This window comes from Muntiacus reevesi, chromosome 6 (genome assembly GCF_963930625.1).
Source record: "Muntiacus reevesi chromosome 6, mMunRee1.1, whole genome shotgun sequence".
In the NCBI taxonomy this organism is placed as follows: Eukaryota; Metazoa; Chordata; class Mammalia; order Artiodactyla; family Cervidae; genus Muntiacus; species Muntiacus reevesi.
The window spans coordinates 90,238,491-90,259,519 of NC_089254.1; the positions used below are offsets into that span (position 1 = coordinate 90,238,491).

Consider the following 21,029-nt stretch of genomic DNA (forward strand, 5'->3'; position numbering starts at 1 on the left):
CCAGTTACAAATCCTAGTAGATATTTCTAGTAAGTGGTTAGTTATATTACTTTGGGTTTCAGAAGACAGCTCCAGGCTGAATAATCATTTCCCTTTTTGTGTTTGCATAGAACTTTGTTCATCCTATTATTTTTACTAGAGTGATTTCCATATTGTTTTAGAGTTGCCTGTGTAGGTGTTATGTGTCCCATTGTTCTCTCCTTTCTATCTGCCATCCCCAGTGGTCTTACTGTGGCCCAGGAGTGGGGAGAGAGGAATTTGCATTATTTATTTTTGTGGTCCCAGAGCCTATGGAGTATGTACCAAATATTTGTTCAGTTGAATCAGAATTTTAAAATCCATTTTGCTTTGAGTGGAAAGAAAGATATTTATTTAGAAACTACACTCTTACATTGCTTTAAACCTTGGTGAGTAGATCATGTCATGATGTCATTTGTTTAATATGCTAATATTTTTCTGAGGTGAATTTATGTTATTGATTATATTCTAGTATATTTAAATTTTCTGATGATTGTTCTGTATATAGACTATATTATCTTACAGCTATAGTTACTACTTTGGGATCTAGGTAGAAAAATAAAATGTTTTATAGACTTTGTGTTTTTTTAGGGTAACATTTGGTGCCTTCTGGATTTAATTTGAGTGTAAGAGAATCTGGGATATCTTTGAGATTTTTTTTTCTCTACAAATTCTTCTATTTCTATTATAAAATTAATGGCATAATTTACCAAGGTGGTTTCATATACTTTATTTTATTATGTATTCTTATAACTGCTACCATTAGGTTGATTTTAATCATCTTCTAAGATGCATTTCTTGTTAAGTCTTAGAAAGAACCTTTTCTAGTCCAGTCTTATTGATATAACAATCAGATATAGTGGTTGGAGGTTGAGTTTGTGGGAAGGAAGTGTATATGAGTATTTGTTAAACATATCTGGATTTCAATCCTGATTTTTTTTTTCCCACTGACTTTTTGTTTGATCTGGAAGGAGTTATAATGATGATAAAAGCAGGAATAATTGATTTGTGGGAGTTAAATGAAATAATTTATAATATATATAAATACATATTATTTATATGCAACATTAACATACAAATACATACTTACTAGTTCTGAGAGAATTTGATGTAGATTTAAAGGTCTTTTGTTTTTTGATATAATCTCACAGTGGAAATATTTTTAAGCAGGTTAAAAATTTTTGAAAAGCAATTTAAAGCAAGCGGTGTTGAAGGGAAAAAAAAAATCTCACCTGTAATTCCACATTCTAACCAGTATTATTTCAGTATATTTGTTTCATCTTTTGTATATATTGCCCTTACTGGTGTTTTAGAACGTAAGGGAAACTGTAGTATACTTTCATATTTTTAGAAAAAATCACTGAAATTCATTTTGAGAACTTTCTCGTAAGAATTAGGTAGGTTTAGTGGTTGAGTGACTTTCCTCAAGTAGAATTTGAAGTAACCAGAAGTTCTATCTTTATAAAGTTGATGCTTACATAGTGAAGTATAGAGAAATTCAGTCCTTATTTTAAATATGCATTTCGAAGGTTTCCTGAGCAGGGCTCTTAATCGGTTGAAATTATATGTAATACTTGGTTTGCATATTCATTTTTCTGAAACAGAATCCATGAATTCAGATCATCAAAGAGTTAAGAACATTTTCACTAGACTAAAATGTTTTTTTCAAACCTGAGGAGTAATATTTATTGAATACCTATAATATGTAGAGGTTGGGATTAGCACTTTAATATGTTCATTTATTTTATTTACTACTGGAAAGGTAGATAATCCTCATTATACAGAATAGGTGATGTTGTGTCCAGGGCTGTGGAGCTGGGATTTGAACCTAGATCTATAGGACTGTCTGACTCCAAAGCCCGTGTTCATGCTGCTGTTACCTTGGTGATTCTTAGATTCTTACGCTGAAGATACAATGAAAAACAGAAAAGAGAAAACATAGTAGATTGTGAGAGCTAAATCCTGAGACCTTAGCAAATTTTAAATATGTAAATACTAACAAAGCATATAACTTCACTTATAAAATACCATAAAGTGAAATTGAAAAGCATAGTTAATTGCTTTACATTCTTGTTAAAAGCTATTGCAGATATAAAGAGTGAGGAACAACAACTTTCCTAATAATTGCTAACATTTATTGAGTGCTTGCAATGTGCCAGGTATTTAACTAGACTAAAACTTCATAGAGCTCATTTCGGCTTCTTTGAAGTGACTTGTATTTTGAAGCAGTTATTGATTCCCAGTGTTTCATGTACCTTATTTTCTTAAATATTAAAAATGTAATAGTCCTTAAATTTTCTTTTCCTTTTTCAGTCTGTAGATTTTTTTATTTTTATTTTTTCATTTTGCTACAGCTCTAAGAATACAGGGCCATTTTAAAAAGTACATGGAGGCACAAATTTTACTCTTTATTTTCAAAGTTTTCTTCTAAGTGAATTCTGTTGTTATTACTAGAGAAGCAATGTTGTATTTTGTCCTACTTGGAACAGCATGTCAATTTTATTGATCATAATTCCTACACCTGGCGGTTTTCCACTTATATTCTTCAACTCTGTTGTGTTTCAAGTCTGAGTAAAATAAGGCGAATAGAAAGAGAGAAAAGACATATCTGTTTTGCTTCAGAGTGTAAGTCTGTCCAGATGAAAACTTCATTGCACCAGGCAATTCATTGTTCAACTCTTTTAAGAACCTACATTACCGGCCTTTTTCTGACTTAAGCAGAATAGGTAATAAGATTTAGGCAAAACCCCAGTATTTGATATCTTTTAAAGAGTTAAAGAAGTTGCTGGAAAGAGCCCTTCTATGGAAATCTGAACCTGACTGTTCTGTATACTTTATATGTAAAGTTCTTCCTTTTTTTTTTTTTTAAATTCTACATAATGGTTTTCCTTGATATTCTTTAAAGAAACCATTGAAGAAAGTAGGTAAACATGGGCTCTAGTTTTTAAATACAAATACATTCATATGGCTGTGTTTCTGTAACTACATGTGACGCTATATTTCTGTAACTACATGTGACACAAATCTTTTTCTTTCATATGGTTATCAGAAAAGAATTCTAAAATATAGACCTAGTATAAAGTATATTGTCATAGGCAGAAAATACAACCTTTTAGCACGGAAATTGCAATATGTTGAAATAACCCAAAAGATCAGTCTCTAGTTTTGTAATCGTAGCTTTATGTAAGAAATATAGCTCTTTTTAAAGAGAGACAGATGAATCCAGTTGATAATCTGCTGGGTCTTGAGAGTTCAAGGGAATGGCTAAAGAAAGTAAGGTTAAAGAGCACATAAAATATCTTTTCCCCTTCTAATTCATTCCTCCCTTCAAAAATTCTCATGTCAATCTAAGGTCTTAGCTACATTTTCAGAGGGATTAAACTCATAAACTAAATGTCCTGGCAGAGTTCATTTAACCTTGGATATAAATTTGTGTTTCTTAAAAACTTTTTAAAAAATTTCATTTGTTTATCTATTGTATTACACTAGAAATTGTGTATTACACTAGAAATTAAGCTAACCTCTTTTACAAGGCTACTAACCCTCCTCCTCCCTCTTCTTTTGGACACCTGAATTTAAAAAAAAAATTTTTTTTATTTTGTGTTGGGTTATAGCCAGTTAGCAAACAGTGTTATGATAGTTTCAGTTCAACAGCAAAGGAACTCATCCGTACATATACATGTATCCATTCTCCCCCAAACTCCCCTCCCACCAGCCTGTCACATAACACTGAGCAAAGTTCCTGTGCTATCCAGTAGGTCCTTGTTGGTTATCCATTTTAAATACAGCAGCATGACATTAGAATTTTTTCTGAGGTTGGACCCTTGGTATGTCAGTGCACAGCATATGCATTCTGTACTATTTCAGAGTGGAAAAATGGGTTTAATTACGAATAGTAGTGTGCCATCTTGTGGAGGATTATGTCATCAGCATAGTCTGATTTACCCTTAAGAATCAGAGGAAGATAGATACTGCAATTGGGCTTGTAAAATTAGAAGCTTGCTTCTTTCTGCAAAACGGTATGAAGACACTGATGTGATAACATTTCTACCTTATTTTTAGTGTATGTGAGATGTATAGATTAGTACTTTTAGTAGTAAGCAGTTGAAGGGTTTATCTAGTACTGATATCGAAAAAGACCTGTGCCAAAGAATATGGCTGCATTTTAGCTTTTGTGGCTGAAGCAATGACTGATTGGTGATTGATCCATTTAGTCTCTGAGAATGAAATTGGCTTGATATCTTGAACACTGGCTATTATTGATCACTTTATTCCCGGTCTTTCTGTTTTTTAGTTCATCCTTTTTAGTAAGCCCATATGCTGCAGGTTCAGATCTGACCGTGTCACATATTTGCATAAAATCTTCTGTTGATCTGTACTGTCTGCAGTTGTTTAGTCGCTCAGTTTTGTCCTACTCTTTTGTGACCGCATGGACTGTAGTCCACCAGGCCCCTCTGTCCATGGGATTTCTCAGGCAACAATTCTGAAGTGGTTTGCCATTTCTTTCTCCAGGGAGTTTTCTTGACCCGGGAATTGAACCCGCAAACCCACATCTTCTGCATTGACCAGAGGATTCTTTACCTCTGACCTACACAGGAAGTTCATACTGTCTGTGGAGTCAAGTTCAAAACATTTATGTTGCCATTTATCCCATTTCATGATCTGGCTGCTGCCTGTCTTTATAACTTACTATATTCCGCTACCTTTTGTGTTCTTTTAAAATGAACAGTGTGTTTATTCATCACACAGTTTTCACCATGGTACATGCTTTATTGAATTCTCATGGTAGCTTTATGAGATAGGTATTCTATCTCATAGAATTTTAGAGCTGAGGAAACCAGTGGTTAAGGAATGTGGTGTTGGTTCCACAGTCATGGTGGTAGAGCTGTGATATCGTTCAAGGTCTGCCTGGCTTTAGATTCTGTGTCTTTTAAAACACTTTTTGTGTGTTTTTCTGTCTCTGTACCTTTATTTTACTTTGTACCCTACTTGAAAAAGTCCTCTTCTCTTTCTTTCATTCTGTCAACAAAGCCCCCTTCTGATGCATAGGTCAGATACCACTTGTCACCATGAAATCTTCCTGGGTCCCTTCAGTTTGTTATTCTTTTTCCTTTTTTGAACTCCCATGGTGATCTTTTACCTTTCTTATGACACTTAGTCTATGTTGCATTGTGGTGATTTATGTACTTGTTGTATGTTGGTGTTGTTCAGTCGCTAAGTTGCGTACGACTCTTTATGACCCCATGGACTACAGCACACCAGCCTTCTCTGTCATTCACTATCTCCTGGAGTTTGCTCAAATTCATGTTGTTTGAGTTGGTGATGCAGTCTAACCATCTCATCCTCTACCACCCTCTTTTCCTTTTGCTTTTAATCTTTCCCAGCATCAGGGTCTTTTCCACTGAGTCCGCTCTTCCTAATGGGTGGCCAAAGTATGGGAGCTTCAACATTTTATATTCTTCACTAAATTGTAAGCCCCTTGAGGGTAGGGACGATGTCATCTTTGTTGTTTTTTTTTTTCTCTAAAGTGTCTTGCCAGTTCGGAGTAGTACTGAGAAAATATTGACTGAACATTACTATGCGTGAGGGAGAAATAGTCTCTGTAGCCTATGGTCCTTTAAGAAAAGAAAATAGAGAAAGGGCTGGTGGTTGAGGAGGATTTACTACCCTACACATGTATATGAATTATTTAAAAAACAGAGGGTACTTGCTTTGCAACGCTGTATTAGTTTCTGCTGTACAGCATTGTGAATCAGGTGTACGCATACATCTCTCCCTTCCCTGACGTGAGTTTGAGCAAACTCCTGGAGGTAGTGAAGGACAGGGAAGCCTGCTGTTTTGCAGTCCATGGGTTTGCAAAGAGTTGGACACGACTTATCGACTAAATAACAACAACATCCCCTCCCTTTTGAGCCTTCTGAAAGGGATGGCAACACCAGACCACCTGACCTGCCTCTTGAGAAACCTGTGTGCAGATCAGGAAGCAACAGTTAGAACTGGACATGGAACAACAGACTGGTTCCAAGTAGGAAAAGGAGTACATCAAGGCTGTATATTGTCACCCTGCTTATTTAACTTATATGCAGAGTACATCATGAGAAACGCTGGGCTGGAGGAAGCACAAGCTGGAATCAAGACTGCCGGGAGAAATATCAATAACCTCAGATATGCAGATGACACCACCCTTATGGCAGAAAGTGAAGAAGAATTTAAGAGCCTCTTGATGAAAGTGAAAGAGGAGAGTGAAAAAGTTCACTTAAAGCTCAACATTCAGAAAACTAAGATCATGGCATCTGGTCCCATCACCTCATGGGAAATAGATGGGGAGACAGTGGAAACAGTGTCAGACTTTATTTTTTTTGGGCTCCAAAATCACTGCAGATGGTGATTGCAGCCATGAAATTAAAAGACGCTTGCTCCTTGGAAGGAAAGTTATGACCAACCTAGACAGCATATTAAAAAGCAGAGACATTACTTTGCCAACAGCAGTTCGTCTAGTCAAGGTTATGGTTTTTCCAGTGGTCATGTATTGATGTGAGAGTTGGACTGTGAAGAAAGCTGAGCGCCAGCCAGTCCATCCTAAAGATCAGTCCTGGGTGTTCATTGGAAGGACTGATGCTGAAGCTGAAACTCCAATACTTTGGACCACCTCATGTGAAGAGTTGGCTCATTGGAAAAGACCCTGATGCTGGGAGGGATTGGGGGCAGAAGAAGAAGGGGACGACAGAGGATGAGATGGCTGGATGACATCACCGACTTGATGGACATGAGTTTGAGTAATCTCCGGGAGTTGGTGATGGACAGAGAGGCCTGGAGTGCTGCGATTCATGGAGTCACAAAGAGTCAGACACGACTGAGCGACTGAACTGAACTGAACCATCCCTCCATCTTAACCCTTTAAGTCATCACAGAGCCCTGAGCTGAGCTCCCTGTGCTATATACAACAGCTTCCCACTGGCTGTTTTATACTTAGTAGTGTATATATATCAGTGCTACTCTTTCAGTTGGTCCCACCTTTTCCTTCTCTTACTGTTTCCACAAGTCCATTCTCTACATCTGCATCTGTATCCTGCCCTGCAGATAGGTTCATCAGTTCCATTTTTCTAGATTCCATATATGTGCATTAATACATGATGTTTGTTTTTCTCTTTCTGACTTAGAACAGTCTCTTGATTCATCCACATCACTGCAAATGACCCTGTTTCTTACCTTTGTATGGCTGAGTGATATTCCATTGTTTATATGTACCAAAACTTCTTTATCCATTCATCTGTCGATGGACATCTAGGTTGCTTCCATGTGCTGACAGCTGTAAATAGTGCTGCAGTGAACATTGGGGTACATGTGTCTTTTGAATTACGATTTTCTCAGGGTGTATATCCACTAGTGGGATTGCTGAGTCATAGAGTAGTTTTATTTGTATTTTCTTACGAAATGTCCACACTGTTCTCCATAGTGGCTGTATCAATTTATATTCCCACCATCAGTTCAAGAGCATTCTCTTTTCTCCACATTCTCTCCATCACTTATTATATGTAGATATTTTTAATAATGGCCATTCTGACTGGTATAAAGTGATACCTCATTGTAGTTTTGATTTGCATTTCTCTAATAATGAGCAATGTTGAGCATCTTTTCATGTGTTTGTTGGCCATCTGTATGTCTTCATTTGAGACAGAGGTCTGCTTAGGTCTTCCACCCATTTTTTTAATTGGGTTGTTTATTTTCCTGATATTGAGCTGCACATGAATTGTTATATAACCTATAAACATGAGAATAAAAATCAGTAAACCAAGCTACTGCCATGTTGCAAATAATAGCATTTCCTTTTTTCTGCTTTCTTACTTCTCACTACAGTTCTGATTATTTCTATAATCTTTAAAAGTTTTTTATATTCTTTATGCATTAAATAATATTTTTGCTTGTGTTCATTTCTAAATATTTTTTATCTCCGAATGATTTAACTTAATGATTGGATGATTTAATTAAAATTGTGTTACGTATTTCATTCAGGTATGTCAAAAGGTCCTGTGTCTATCTTGATTCATTCAATTTTACTATTAAACTTTTAGCTGGGACCACAAAGTATTCACAAACAAGAATGACATCTTGGATTAATTCCACTGGGATGCTTGCTCTGTGCCAGATTTTATTTTGCTCAGCTATCAATGAGGCTGTTGTGGAAATGTGGGTTTTCTCTGCTGTGAGAATTTATGCGTACAAAGAAACCTGCTTTTCAGAAAGAACATTGAGAACCCAGAGCCCAAGAGGAAAGGTTATTAAAGTTAATGAACCAGGGTAACCTTATCCAGAGGTTGCCCAGAAACACTATTAAAACAAAAGGTCAATTGCTATTGCTATTTTAGTTATATACCCTCTCCCTCTCCAGGATTTAGAATCTAATGGGGTTTGACAAATAATTTTTATATCAGATGAAAATTCTTTAATTTTTTTCCTGTAAAATTCTCAGTATCTGGGCATTACTGTGTGTCATTTGGGAAATAGAATGTTACTTAACTAATGATAATGGATTGTTTTGTATTTCTGAGAGATGACAGTTTATTAGTTTCCACTATTTCACATCTGTACAGAGCCAAAAGTGTTCTATGTACTGAGTTAGACATGGAAACAGATACAGTAATACTATTTTTATTGCATTTGTGGTGCTTAGTAACTACAAAGTATTTTGTGTGTATATGCATGTTTTAAAGGTAGAAATGCTATTCGTGCTTGATAATAGTCTTCAGAATGTTTTCGTGTAACTTGCATCTGAAAATCTTTACCACCACACTAAGAGTTCTATAAATGAGAAAACCAGGACCCAGGCAAGTGAAGTGACCTATACATGATTACTAAGTTAGCATTAGAATGGTTCCAGTGGTCTGTTCTTTTTTTTTTTTTTTTTTTTTTTTTAATATTATTTTATTAGTTGGAGGCCAATCACTTTACAACATTTCAGTGGGTTTTGTCATACATTGACATGAATCAGCCATATAGTTACATGTATTCCCCATCCCGATCCCCCCTCCCACCTCCCTCCCCACCCGACTCCTCAGGGTCCTCCCAGTGCACCAGGCCCGAGCACCTGACTCATGTATCCCACCTGGGCTGGTGGTCCGTTTCACCATAGATAATATACATGCTGTTCTTTCAAAACATCCCACCCTCACGTTCTCCCCCAGAGTTCAAAAGTCTGTTCTGTATTTCTGTGTCTCTTTTTCTGTTTTGCATATAGGGTTATCGCCACCATCTATCTAAATTCCGTATAAATGTGTTAGTATACTGTAATGTTCTTTATCTTTCTGACTTACTTCACTCTGTATAATGGGCTCCAGTTTCATCCATCTCATTAGAACTGATTCAAATGAATTCTTTTTAACGGCTGAGTAATATTCCATGGTGTATATGTACCACAGCTTCCTTATCCATTCATCTGCTGATGGGCATCTAGGTTGCTTCCATGTCCTGGCTATTATAAACAGTGCTGCGATGAACATTGGGGTGCACGTGTCTCTTTCAGATCTGGATTCCTCAGTGTGTATGCCCAGAAGTGGTATTGCTGGGTCATATGGCAGTTCTATTTCCAGTTTTTTAAGAAATCTCCACACTGTTTTCCATAGTGGCTGTACTAGTTTGCATTCCCACCAACAGTGTAAGAGGGTTCCCTTTTCTCCACACCCTCTCCAGCATTTATTGCTTGTAGACTTTTGGATAGCAGCCATCCTGACTGGCGTGTAATGGTACCTCATTGTGGTTTTGATTTGCATTTCTCTGATGATGAATGATGTTGAGCATCTTTTCATGTGTTTGTTAGCCATCTGTATGTCTTCTTTGGAGAAATGTCTGTTTAGTTCTTTGGCCCATTTTTTGATTGGGTCGTTTATTTTTCTGGAATTGAGCTTCAGGAGTTGCTTGTATATTTTTGAGATTAATCCTTTGTCTGTTTCCTCATTTGTTATTATTTTCTCCCAATCTGAGGGCTGTCTTTTCACCTTACTTATAGTTTCCTTTGTTGTGCAAAAGCTTTTAATTTTCATTAAGTCCCATTTGTTTATTTTTGCTTTTATTTCCAATATTCTGGGAGGTGGGTCATAGAAGATCTTGCTGTGATTTATGTCGGAGAGTGTTTTGCCTATGTTCTCCTCTAGGAGTTTTATAGTTTCTGGTCTTACATTTAGATCTTTAATCCATTTTGAGTTTATTTTTGTGTATGGTGTTAGGAAGTGTTCTAGTTTCATTCTTTTACAAGTGGTTAACCAGTTTTCCCAGCACCACTTGTTAAAGAGATTGTCTTTTTTCCATTGTATATCCTTGCCTCCTTTGTCAAAGATAAGCTGTCCATAGGTTCGTGGATTTATCTCTGGGCTTTCTATTCTGTTCCATTGATCTATATTTCTGTCTTTGTGCCAGTACCATACTGTCTTGATGACTGTGGCTTTGTAGTAGAGTCTGAAGTCAGGCAGGTTGATTCCTCCAGTTCCATTCTTCTTTCTCAAGATTACTTTGGCTATTCGAGGTTTTTTGTATTTCCATACAAATTGTGAAATTATTTGTTCTAATTCTGTGAAAAATACCGTTGGTAGCTTGATAGGGATTGCATTGAATCTATAGATTGCTTTGGGTAGAATAGCCATTTTGACAATATTGATTCTTCCAATCCATGAACACGGTATGTTTCTCCAACTGTTTGTGTCCTCTTTGATTTCTTTCATCAGTGTTTTATAGTTTTCTATGTATAGGTCTTTTGTTTCTTTAGGTAGATATACTCCTAAGTATTTTATTCTTTTTGTTGCAATGGTGAATGGTATTGTTTCCTTAATTTCTCTTTCTGTTTTTTCATTGTTAGTGTATAGGAATGCAAGGGATTTCTGTGTGTTAATTTTATATCCTGCAACTTTACTATATTCATTAATTAGCTCTAGTAATTTTCTGGTAGAGTCTTTAGGGTTTTCTATGTAGAGGATCATGTCATCTGCAAACAGCGAGAGTTTCACTTCTTCTTTTCCTATCTGGATTCCTTTTATGTCTTTTTCTGCTCTGATTGCTGTGGCCAAAACTTCCAACACTATGTTGAATAGTAGTGGTGAGAGTGGGCATCCTTGTCTTGTTCCTGATTTCAGAGGAAATGCTTTCAATTTTTCACCATTGAGGGTGATGCTTGCTGTGGGTTTGTCATATATAGCTTTTATTATGTTGAGGTATGTTCCTTCTATTCCTGCTTTCTGGAGAGTTTTAATCATAAATGAGTGTTGAATTTTGTCAAAGGCTTTCTCTGCATCTATTGAGATAATCATATGTTTTTTATCTTTCAATTTGTTAATGTGGTGTATTACGTTGATCGATTTGCGGATATTAAAGAATCCTTGCATTCCTGGGATAAAGCCCACTTGGTCATGGTGTATGATTTTTTTAATATGTTGTTGGATTCTGTTTGCTAGAATTTTGTTAAGGATTTTTGCATCTATGTTCATCAGTGATATTGGCCTGTAGTTTTCTTTTTTTGTGGCATCTTTGTCTGGTTTTGGAATTAGGGTGATGGTGGCCTCATAGAATGAGTTTGGAAGTTTACCTTCTTCTGCAATTTTCTGGAAGAGTTTGAGTAAGATAGGTGTTAGCTCTTCTCTAAATTTTTGGTAGAATTCAGCTGTGAAGCCATCTGGTCCTGGGCTTTTGTTTGCTGGAAGATTTCTGATTACAGTTTCGATTTCCTTGCTTGTGATGGCTCTGTTAAGATCTTCTATTTCTTCCTGGTTCAGTTTTGGAAAGTTATACTTTTCTAAGAATTTGTCCATTTCATCCAAGTTGTCCATTTTATTGGCATAGAGCTGCTGGTAGTAGTCTCTTATGATCCTTTGTATTTCAGTGTTGTCTGTTGTGATCTCACCCTTTTCATTTCTTATTTTGTTAATTTGGTTCTTCTCTCTTTGTTTCTTAATGAGTCTTGCTAATGGTTTGTCAATTTTGTTTATTTTTTCAAAAAACCAGCTTTTAGCTTTGTTGATTTTTGCTATGGTCTCTTTAGTTTCTTTTGCATTTATTTCTGCCCTAATTTTTAAGATTTCTTTCCTTCTGCTAACCCTGGGGTTCTTCATTTCTTCCTTCTCTAATTGTTTTAGGTGTAGAGTTAGGTTATTTATTTGGCTTTTTTCTTGTTTCTTGATGTGTGCCTGTAATGCTATGAACCTTCCCCTTAGCACTGCTTTTACAGTGTCCCATAGGTTTTGGGTTGTTGTGTTTTCATTTTCATTTATTTCTATACATACTTTGATTTCTTTTTTGATTTCTTCTATGATTTGTTGGTTATTCAGAAGCGTGTTATTTAGCCTCCATATGTTGGAATTTTTAACAATTTTTTTCCTGTAATTGAGATCTAATCTTACTGCACTGTGGTCAGAAAAGATGACTGGAATGATTTCAATTTTTTTGAATTTTCCAAGACCAGATTTATGGCCCAGGATGTGATCTATTCTGGAGAAGGTTCCGTCTGTTCTTATCCAAAAGCTTTGTTTTGATTTCCCCTAGGTTCTTTCACTTAGAAGATTCACTTAGAGTTTGAAATTACTTGAAAACATGACAAAAATCTCTTATATGATTTTTTACATGACATATATCTATGAATGGCAGGAATTTTCTTAAGGAGTGTTACAGTATTTCCATATGCACTCTGCATTTTAACCCTTCATGGTGGGATGTAATGTAGATGACAGTCTCCATATATATAGGCTTGGGTCATGTCAGTTAGAGAGTAGATGGCTTTATAGTTTTCCTGTAACATGTTATTTAACTCAAAAAAGTGGTAGGTATGTATAATCTGTAGACATAAGATATTTACAAAGGAGATAAATATTTCAAGAAAAGAAAGGCACTATTATTTTGTAAAGAAAGTGGATGATTCACAGTGCTGTATATAAAAATTCTCACTAGTCTCTGAACAAGAAATGTTTTGTCACATGATAAAGTCCATAGATATAATAGACATTTCAGAGTTAGAAGAAATCAAATTTTTAGGATACCTGGAATGACTTAAAAGTTGATTTCTCAGGAGTTAAATCAATATGTTTGCAGTTATTTCCCCCAATTTCCATGGAAATATCAAGGCTATGCATCACTTTATTCTTAAGATATCTAACTTCAACTCAGCTAGTTTTAACTATTGCTTTTGATATTGTAGTAGAAAACAGTTTTACTGCGAAGTTTTTTTCCCCATTATATATTCCTCTGGAATTTTTTTTTTTTAAAGACTCTGAAGCTGCATTGTTGAGAAGCTGGTTTTCATGGCCTAACACAGAAGATCCTATACTGTCTGCTCATCAGGATTCCCCTTGGATACTGTCAAAGTGTACTGCCTCTTTTTACTATCAAAAGACCTTTGGAATCAGAATCTTAGGGGATGCCTCTTAGTTACCTTCATATTTATAAATCTCTCAAAATACTGGTTCTACAGCAGCCTTTCCATATGCTTATGTTTAGGAAATGCTAGTTTATATTTTGGAATGTTACCAGTTTAAAAATCTCATTTTTAAGGTTACTTAGAGGTACCTTCTTGAATGATCTTAGAAGCAATGGCTAAATATGGGTGCCTTTGCTTAAATTCTGTTCTTAAGTTTAATTTTTTAAATATATTTTTCTAATTTTCACAGAGACTGTTTATTTGTTTGGTGGCTGGGATGGAACGCAAGATCTTGCTGACTTCTGGGCGTACAGTGTGAAAGAGAACCAGTGGACTTGTATCTCTAGAGACACTGAGAAAGAGGCAAGTTTTCAGACGAGTTCTCACCCATCTTTATTACGATAGGGGTGTGGGCATACACTTCTCTTTCTGAGCAATTTATGTTCTTTTCTAATGTATGTCAGCAGTGGTAGCAGAATAATTTGTGGTGACAAATTTGACTTAAGTATTCTTGCATTCCAGCTTCTATAACAGGTTCTTGAACTACAGTTACATGAACAAATCTATTTTATAGAGAAAAACAGAAATTGGTATCTAATGTAACTTAGATTTTAACCATTTTAGTTAAAATGTAACTGTGTAAACGATCTTTTTTCTCATGTTCTTGTCACCTCTACTCTTATTTTGTACATTTATTTTTGTTTCCTCTGGAAATACGTGCTTTTGATTCCTCACTATCTTACTCCTTTGGCCCCTCACTATTTGACTGTAGTATCAGTTTCCACAAATGATATATATTTTATTTTTAACTAAAATTGTTTATATGTATTCATGTGTGAGTCTGTCTATTGATGGATATGCACATAAAACTTCCATAGCCAGTAGAATGTCTTGAATTTATGACTTTGAATTACATAAGTATATAATTAATTATACACTGCTATAAGGTACATATTCATGTATTTTTTTTAATATCTTTGTAGAATTTTTTATTGTACTTTTCCATCCAAAAAGTTTCAGATTACAAGGTGAAAAATAAGTTGTTTTTAGTTAAACAATTGTAACAGCAAATGAAAAGAAGAAGAAAAGACTTTAATTCAAAGCCACCAATTTTAATCTAGGAAGGCCATTTTTTAAAACTCTGGTGCTATGTCTTTCATCTTAGGAAACTGGATTCTTGCTTACTTGGTGTGTTCCTTTGTTAACCATTTGAGTATTTTTTAATCTTTCTGAAGAGATCTTAAAATTATTATTATCCCTGTAAAAACGGCCTTTGCCTTTTCAGTATAAGTACTATTTTCTGAAATGATCATTTCTCTCCTAAAAAACATAAAGGCAGATCTTAAAAGGATACCTTTCTTATTTCTGTTAAACTATTTTAAATCTAGATTGATTGTGTCTGAATTGTTTTTGCAAGAAGTTTACAATTCATCGTGAAAGCCTTTCTCTTCACTGAATGTGTTGAATTAAGGCCTAAGTTCCACTGGTTCTAGCACCCAGTATTGCGTTTCAGACATTTTTTCCTCTCTGTCCCTTTCAGCTTTGTGGTTTCTTTCTTAAACTTTTTTTGTCTCCCTTGTTGATTCCAAACCTAGTCTTCATTCACTAACATAGTCTTTTTAAAAAATCTTTTTCTTTGGGCCATGTAGCATCTCTGCTTAAACACCATAATTAGTCTCAGTCTGTTTCAGTTATCTACTGCATTCCATATATCACAATATCTTCCATATATTACCAAGTACCCACAAAACTTTAGTGGCATATAATAATAAGTATTTCATAAGTCTGTAGGTTGACTGGGCTCACTCATGTGTTGGGAGTCAGCTGACTGTCTCTAGTCTAGAATAGCTTCTGGGACTATTTGCATAGTCCCTGCATAGCCACTCACCTTCTTGTTGGCTAGCATGAGTCTTACTCTCATGTAGGGGCAAGGCTGCAGGGGGGATGATGTAGACATATGCGTGTCATTAAATTTGTTATTGTCCCATTTTCCCAAAAGAAGTCATGTGATCAAATCCACAGTTTTCGGGTGATGCGTGGCACTACCCAGGGACATAGATCAGGGAAGTATGAGTAATAACAACTACAACAATAGTAAAGAAATGTATCTACCTTAGTTCTATTTGCTTAGAGTGAAAACTTCAAATTTCTCGTCATGATTTGGTCCCCATCTCCTTTTCTAGCCTCATTTATTTGACTGTGCTAGCCGTACTTGTAGTTGCTAGAAGTAGTCAACATTCTCACCTGTGTTTTTTGGTATGCAATTTGTTCTTTCCCTGTTTGGAATTAACAGAGGCTGGTCCTCCCATGCTCTCAGCTTTTACCTAGTGTATGCCCACTTACCCTTTAAAACACAGTTCACACTTCAGTTCCTCTGTGAAGCCTTTCTTGACTTCCCCAACCAGAATTGGAAGCTTCCTTTGGTATGACAACTTAACCTCTTAACATTCCTTTAGCGGGGTACTACAATGACTGGTTTACATTTCTGTTTCCCAGTGGAAACTCTGAATTCCTTAAGGCATGGATGCTTACTCTGTAGTGAGTAAATAGTTCAGATAAGTTAAATAAAAAGTTAATGCTAGAGAAAAGCAAAGAAATGATAAATACAGAATTAGGAGAGTGGCTGCTTTGGCAGGAGAGGGGAATTATAGGGGACCTCAAAAGTAATATTAATGTAATATTCTGAATAATATTTAGAATGCAATTAATAGTAGATTATTTTGATAAGAACAGTTTTCTGTTATTTTCAAGTCAGTAGAGATAAGTTGATTATCCAGTATTGGAATTAAGATTTATTATAGTTTATTATTACTTACTTCACTTAAACACCTGAAAACCTTTGTTTCATCAGTGAAGTGAATGAGGATATATGGCTCTAGCAAAATGCTCATTCCTTCCAAAATTGAAGAGGTTCATATATCTAATTTTGTTTTCTACAAAATTAGTACAGTAAGTACAAGTTTTATTATTTAATGATACCTCGGTGCATATTTTTTAAAAGTATAATATACAATTAAAAAGCAGAATTACTGTGTGTAAAATAATTAAGCAATAAGGATATATTGTGCAGCATAGGGAAATACAACCATTAATTTGTAATAACTTTAAATGGAGTAGAATCTATAAAAATATTGAATCACACACACACACACAAGTAATTTAATTCATTTAGATTAAGTAATGTACCTAATAACACATAGTAGATTGAAAGATAGTAGAATGGCTCAACTTTTAGAATAATTATTTTAAATGTTCATGTATATATGCAAATAAGTTTTTATCGGTTCAAAACAAATTCTGTTTTTAATTTTGCATTTTTATAAATATCTTTAATATCTAGCTTAGTGGAAGACAGCTAGATTCTCATATGTTCTTTTGCATGTCATCTTTTACAACATATGGTTTTACGTAAAATATATGAAGAAAATTGGACCTCACATTTATATATTCTTGGAAAGAATATTAATATTCTTAGTGGTAGTATTTGAATAGTATTTTAATTGTAGCCTTTTTATGTACTAGCACATATTCTTTTCTGATCTTCTACCCCAAACTGACAGATTATCGTTTGCTTCTTTTTTTTTTTTTTAACAACTGATTATCGATTTATTAAAAAGATTGATTTAGGCATCGGCAATGGTGACTTCCACCTCGACTCCTGGCTCAATACTGATGGAAGTGATCTGCTTGACAATTTCAGAAGGGCTGTGCAGGTCAATGAGTTGCTTGTGGATCCTCATTTGGAATCGATCCCAAGTCTTAGAACCTTCACCACAAGGAGTTTTCCTTGTAGTTATTCTCAGAGTCTTGGTAGGCGTCTGAACTGATCTTTTCACTTTGAGATTCTTTTCCTTCGCGCCTCTGATCAAATCAGCACACACCTTCTCCAGAGACTTCACATTGCAGCTGGTGAGGGTGATCCTAATCCGGTGAATGGCCACCTCTGGCTCCACGGGAGTCTTGCCGGTGTCTTTAAAGGCCATGGCTGTGGCGCGGCATCCTGACCGACTTGTTCCTTGACGAGAGCAAACAGCGGTGAGTCAGGAACAAGAGCGGCCGGCACTCAGCTCTGCTGCAGCGGCGACCGTGTCTTCCTCAAAGAGCTATCGTTTGCTTCTTAAAGGTGATTGCACTGTTTACTGTGAGACCCCGTCAGCTAGTATTTTGTGTTCTCTTCAGTAAGAGCCACTGGTCTGCATTGCTCTTTGAATATGTCTTTTTCCTGTGCTTGTTTCCTTACTTGTGTGATGGTCACTTGAAAAATACTGGTTCTGTGAGTTAGTCAGGTCTTCAGATGTTGACATATTTTATTATACCAAACCACATTTGTTAATATCACTATCGGTCTCATTAGGAAAGTCTTTTATGTGTTGGGAAGGTATCACAATCACAGTGGCAGGTAGAAGTTTTCTAAAATTCTAAATTTGCTTTAAAACATACATTTTATTATTGGCAACAGATTTTATCAGTTGTTCTCCTTCAAAGTAAAATACATCATTTATTTTTCAGAAAATTTCTGAATAACTGTACCTGGATTGTTAGTTTTCTTTTGAGTAAATACCATGTTTTGTGGAAAAAGCAGCTAGATCACCATGCAACTAAAACAACTGCATAGATGCTTTTCCTTAAGACAGGCATCATATGTCAAGTAGCACTGTTTTGTAGTTTTCTAAGTCTCTTTAATTGTGACTGCATAGAATGCAGCTGGAATAGAAGGGCTGGAAGAAGCACAAGCTGAAATCAAGACTGCCAGAAGAAATATCAATAACCTCAGATATGCAGATGACACCACCCTTATGGCAGAAAGTGAAGAGGAACTAAAAGCCTCCTGATGAAAGTGAAAGAGGATTTCTTCTATGATTTGTTGGTTATTCAGAAGCGTGTTATTTAGCCTCCATATGTTTGAATTTTTAACAATTTTTTTCCTGTAATTGAGATCTAATCTTACTGCACTGTGGTCAGAAAAGATGACTGGAATGATTTCAATTTTTCTGAATTTTCCAAGACCAGATTTATGGCCCAGGATGTGATCTATTCTGGAGAAGGTTCCGTGTGCACTTGAGAAAAATGTGAAGTTGATTGTTTTGGGATGAAATGTCCTATAGATATCAATTAGGTCTATCTGGTCCATTGTGTCATTTAAGGTTTGTGTTTCCTTGTTAATTTTCTGTTTAGTTGATCTATCCATAATTGTGAGTGGGGTATTAAAGTCTCCCACTATTATTGTGTTACTATTAATTTCCTCTTTCATACTCATTAGCGTTTGCCATACATATTGTGGTGCTCCTATGTTGGGTGCATATATATTTATAATTGTTATATCTTCTTCTTGGATTGATCCTTTGATCATTATGTAGTGTCCTTCTTTGTCTCTTTTCACATCCTTTATTTGAAAGTCTATTTTATCTGATATGAGTATTGCGACTCCTGCTTTCTTTTGGTCTCCGTTTGCGTGAAATATTTTTTTCCAGCCCTTCACTTTTAGTCTGTATGTGTCTCTTGTTTTGAGGTGGGTCTCTTGTAGACAGCATATATAGGGGTCTTGTTTTTGTATCCATTCAGCCAATCTTTGTCTTTTGGTTGGGGCATTCAACCCATTTACATTTAAGGTAATTATTGATAGGTGTGGTCCTGTTGCCATTTACTTTGTTGTTTTGGGCTCACGTTTATACAACCTTTCTGCATTTCCTGTCTAGAGAAGATCCTTTAGCATTTGTTGAAGAGCTGGTTTGGTGGTGCTGAATTCTCTCAGCTTTTGCTTGTCTGTAAAGCTTTTGAATTCTCCTTCATATCTGAATGAGATCCTTGCTGGGTACAGTAATCTGGGTTGTAGGTTATTCTCTTTCATTACTTTAAGTATGTCCTACCATTCCCTTCTGGCCTGGAGGGTTTCTATTGATAGATCAGCTGTTATCCTTATAGGAATCCCTTTGTGTGTTATTTGTTGTTTCTCCCTTGCTGCTTTTAGTATTTGTTCTTTGTGTTTGATCTTTGTTAATTTGATTAATATGTGTCTTGGTGTGTTTCGCCTTGGGTTTATCCTGTTTGGGACTCTCTGGGTTTCTTGGACTTGGGTGGCTATTTCCTTCCCCATTTTAGGGAAGTTTTCAGCTATTATCTCCTCGAGTATTTTCTCATGGCCTTTCTTTTTGTCTTCTTCTTCTGGGACTCCTATGATTCGAATGTTGGGGCGTTTCACATTGTCCCAGAGGTCCTTGAGGTTGTCCTCATTTCTTTTGATCCTTTTTTCTTTTTTCCTTTCTGCTTCATTTATTTCCACCATTTTAACTTCTACCTCACTTACCCTATCTTCTGTCTCCGTTATTCTACTCTTGGTTCCCTCCAGAGTGTTTTTGATCTCATTCATTGCATTATTCATTTTTAATTGACTCTTTTTTATTTCTTCTAGGTCTTTATTAAACATTTCTTGCATCTTTTCAATCTTTGTCTCCAGGCTATTTATCTGTAACTCCATTTTGCTTTCAAGATTTTGGATCATTTTTATTATCATTATTCTAAATTCTTTTTCAGGTAGATTCCCTATCTCCTTCTCTTTTGTTTGACTTGGTGGGCTTTTTTCGTGTTCCTTTACCTGTTGGGTATTTCTCTGCCTTTTCATCGTTTTTAGATTGCTGTATCTGGAGTGGGCTTTCTGTATTCTGGAGTTCTGTGGTTCCTTTTTATTGTGGAGGTTTTACCCAGGGGGTGGGGTTAGATGATTGGCTTGTCAAGGTTTCCTGGTTAGCAAAGCTTGCGTCGGTGTTCTGGTGCATGGATCTTGATTTCTTCTCTTTGGAGAGCAATGGAGTGCCCAGTAATGAGTTTTGAGATGGGTCTATGTGTTAGGTGTGACCTTGGGCAGTCTGTATGTTGACGTTCAGGGCTATGTTCCTGTGTTGCTGGAGAATTTGCGTGGTATGTTGTGCTCTAAAACTTATTGGCTTTTGGGTGGTGGTTGGTTTCAGTGTAGGTATGGAGGCTTTTGGACCGTCACTTATTACTTAAGGATCCATGTAGTCAGGAGTTTTCTGGTGTTCTCAGGTTTTGGGCTTAAGAGAATCAATATTGTCAAAATGGCTATTCTACCCAAAGCAATCTATAGATTCAATGCAATCCCTATCAAGCTACCAACGGTATTTTTCACAGAACTAGAACAAATAATTTCACAATTTGTATGGAAATACAAAAAACCTCGAATAGCCAAAGTAATCTTGAGAAAGAAGAATGGAACTGGAGGAATCAACCTGCCTGACTTCAGACTCTACTACAAAGCCACAGTCATCAAGACAGTATGGTACTGGCACAAAGACAGAAATATAGATCAGTGGAACAGAATAGAAAGCCCAGAGATAAATCCACGAACCTATGGACACCTTATCTTTGACAAAGGAGGCAAGGATATACAATGGAAAAAAGACAACCTCTGTAACAAGTGGTGCTGGGAAAACTGGTCAACCACTTGTAAAAGAATGAAACTAGAACACTTTCTAACACCATACACAAAAATAAACTCAAAATGGATTAAAGATCTAAATATAAGACCAGAAACTATAAAACTCCTAGAGGAGAACATAGGCAAAACACTCTCTGACATAAATCACAGCAAGATCTTCTATGACCC

General features: G+C 35.9%; 2 protein-coding genes across 6 annotated transcripts in view; one reads left to right on the forward strand and one right to left on the reverse strand.

Moving 5' to 3' along the window:
* MKLN1 (muskelin 1) overlaps positions 1–21,029 on the forward strand; it is a 390,406-nt gene that overhangs the window by 296,786 nt on the left and 72,591 nt on the right. For all 5 annotated transcript variants that reach the window (XM_065938894.1, XM_065938895.1, XM_065938893.1 and 2 more), the window contains one exon: positions 13,659–13,771. In XM_065938894.1, coding sequence (XP_065794966.1) covers positions 13,659–13,771 — 113 coding nt within the window. The remainder of the gene's footprint in view (positions 1–13,658; positions 13,772–21,029) is intronic.
* On the reverse strand, positions 16,987–17,391 carry LOC136171016 (small ribosomal subunit protein uS10-like). The gene has a single exon (XM_065939716.1). The coding sequence runs from the start codon at positions 17,389–17,391 to the stop codon at positions 17,032–17,034; it is 360 nt and encodes a 119-aa protein (XP_065795788.1). The 3' UTR covers positions 16,987–17,031.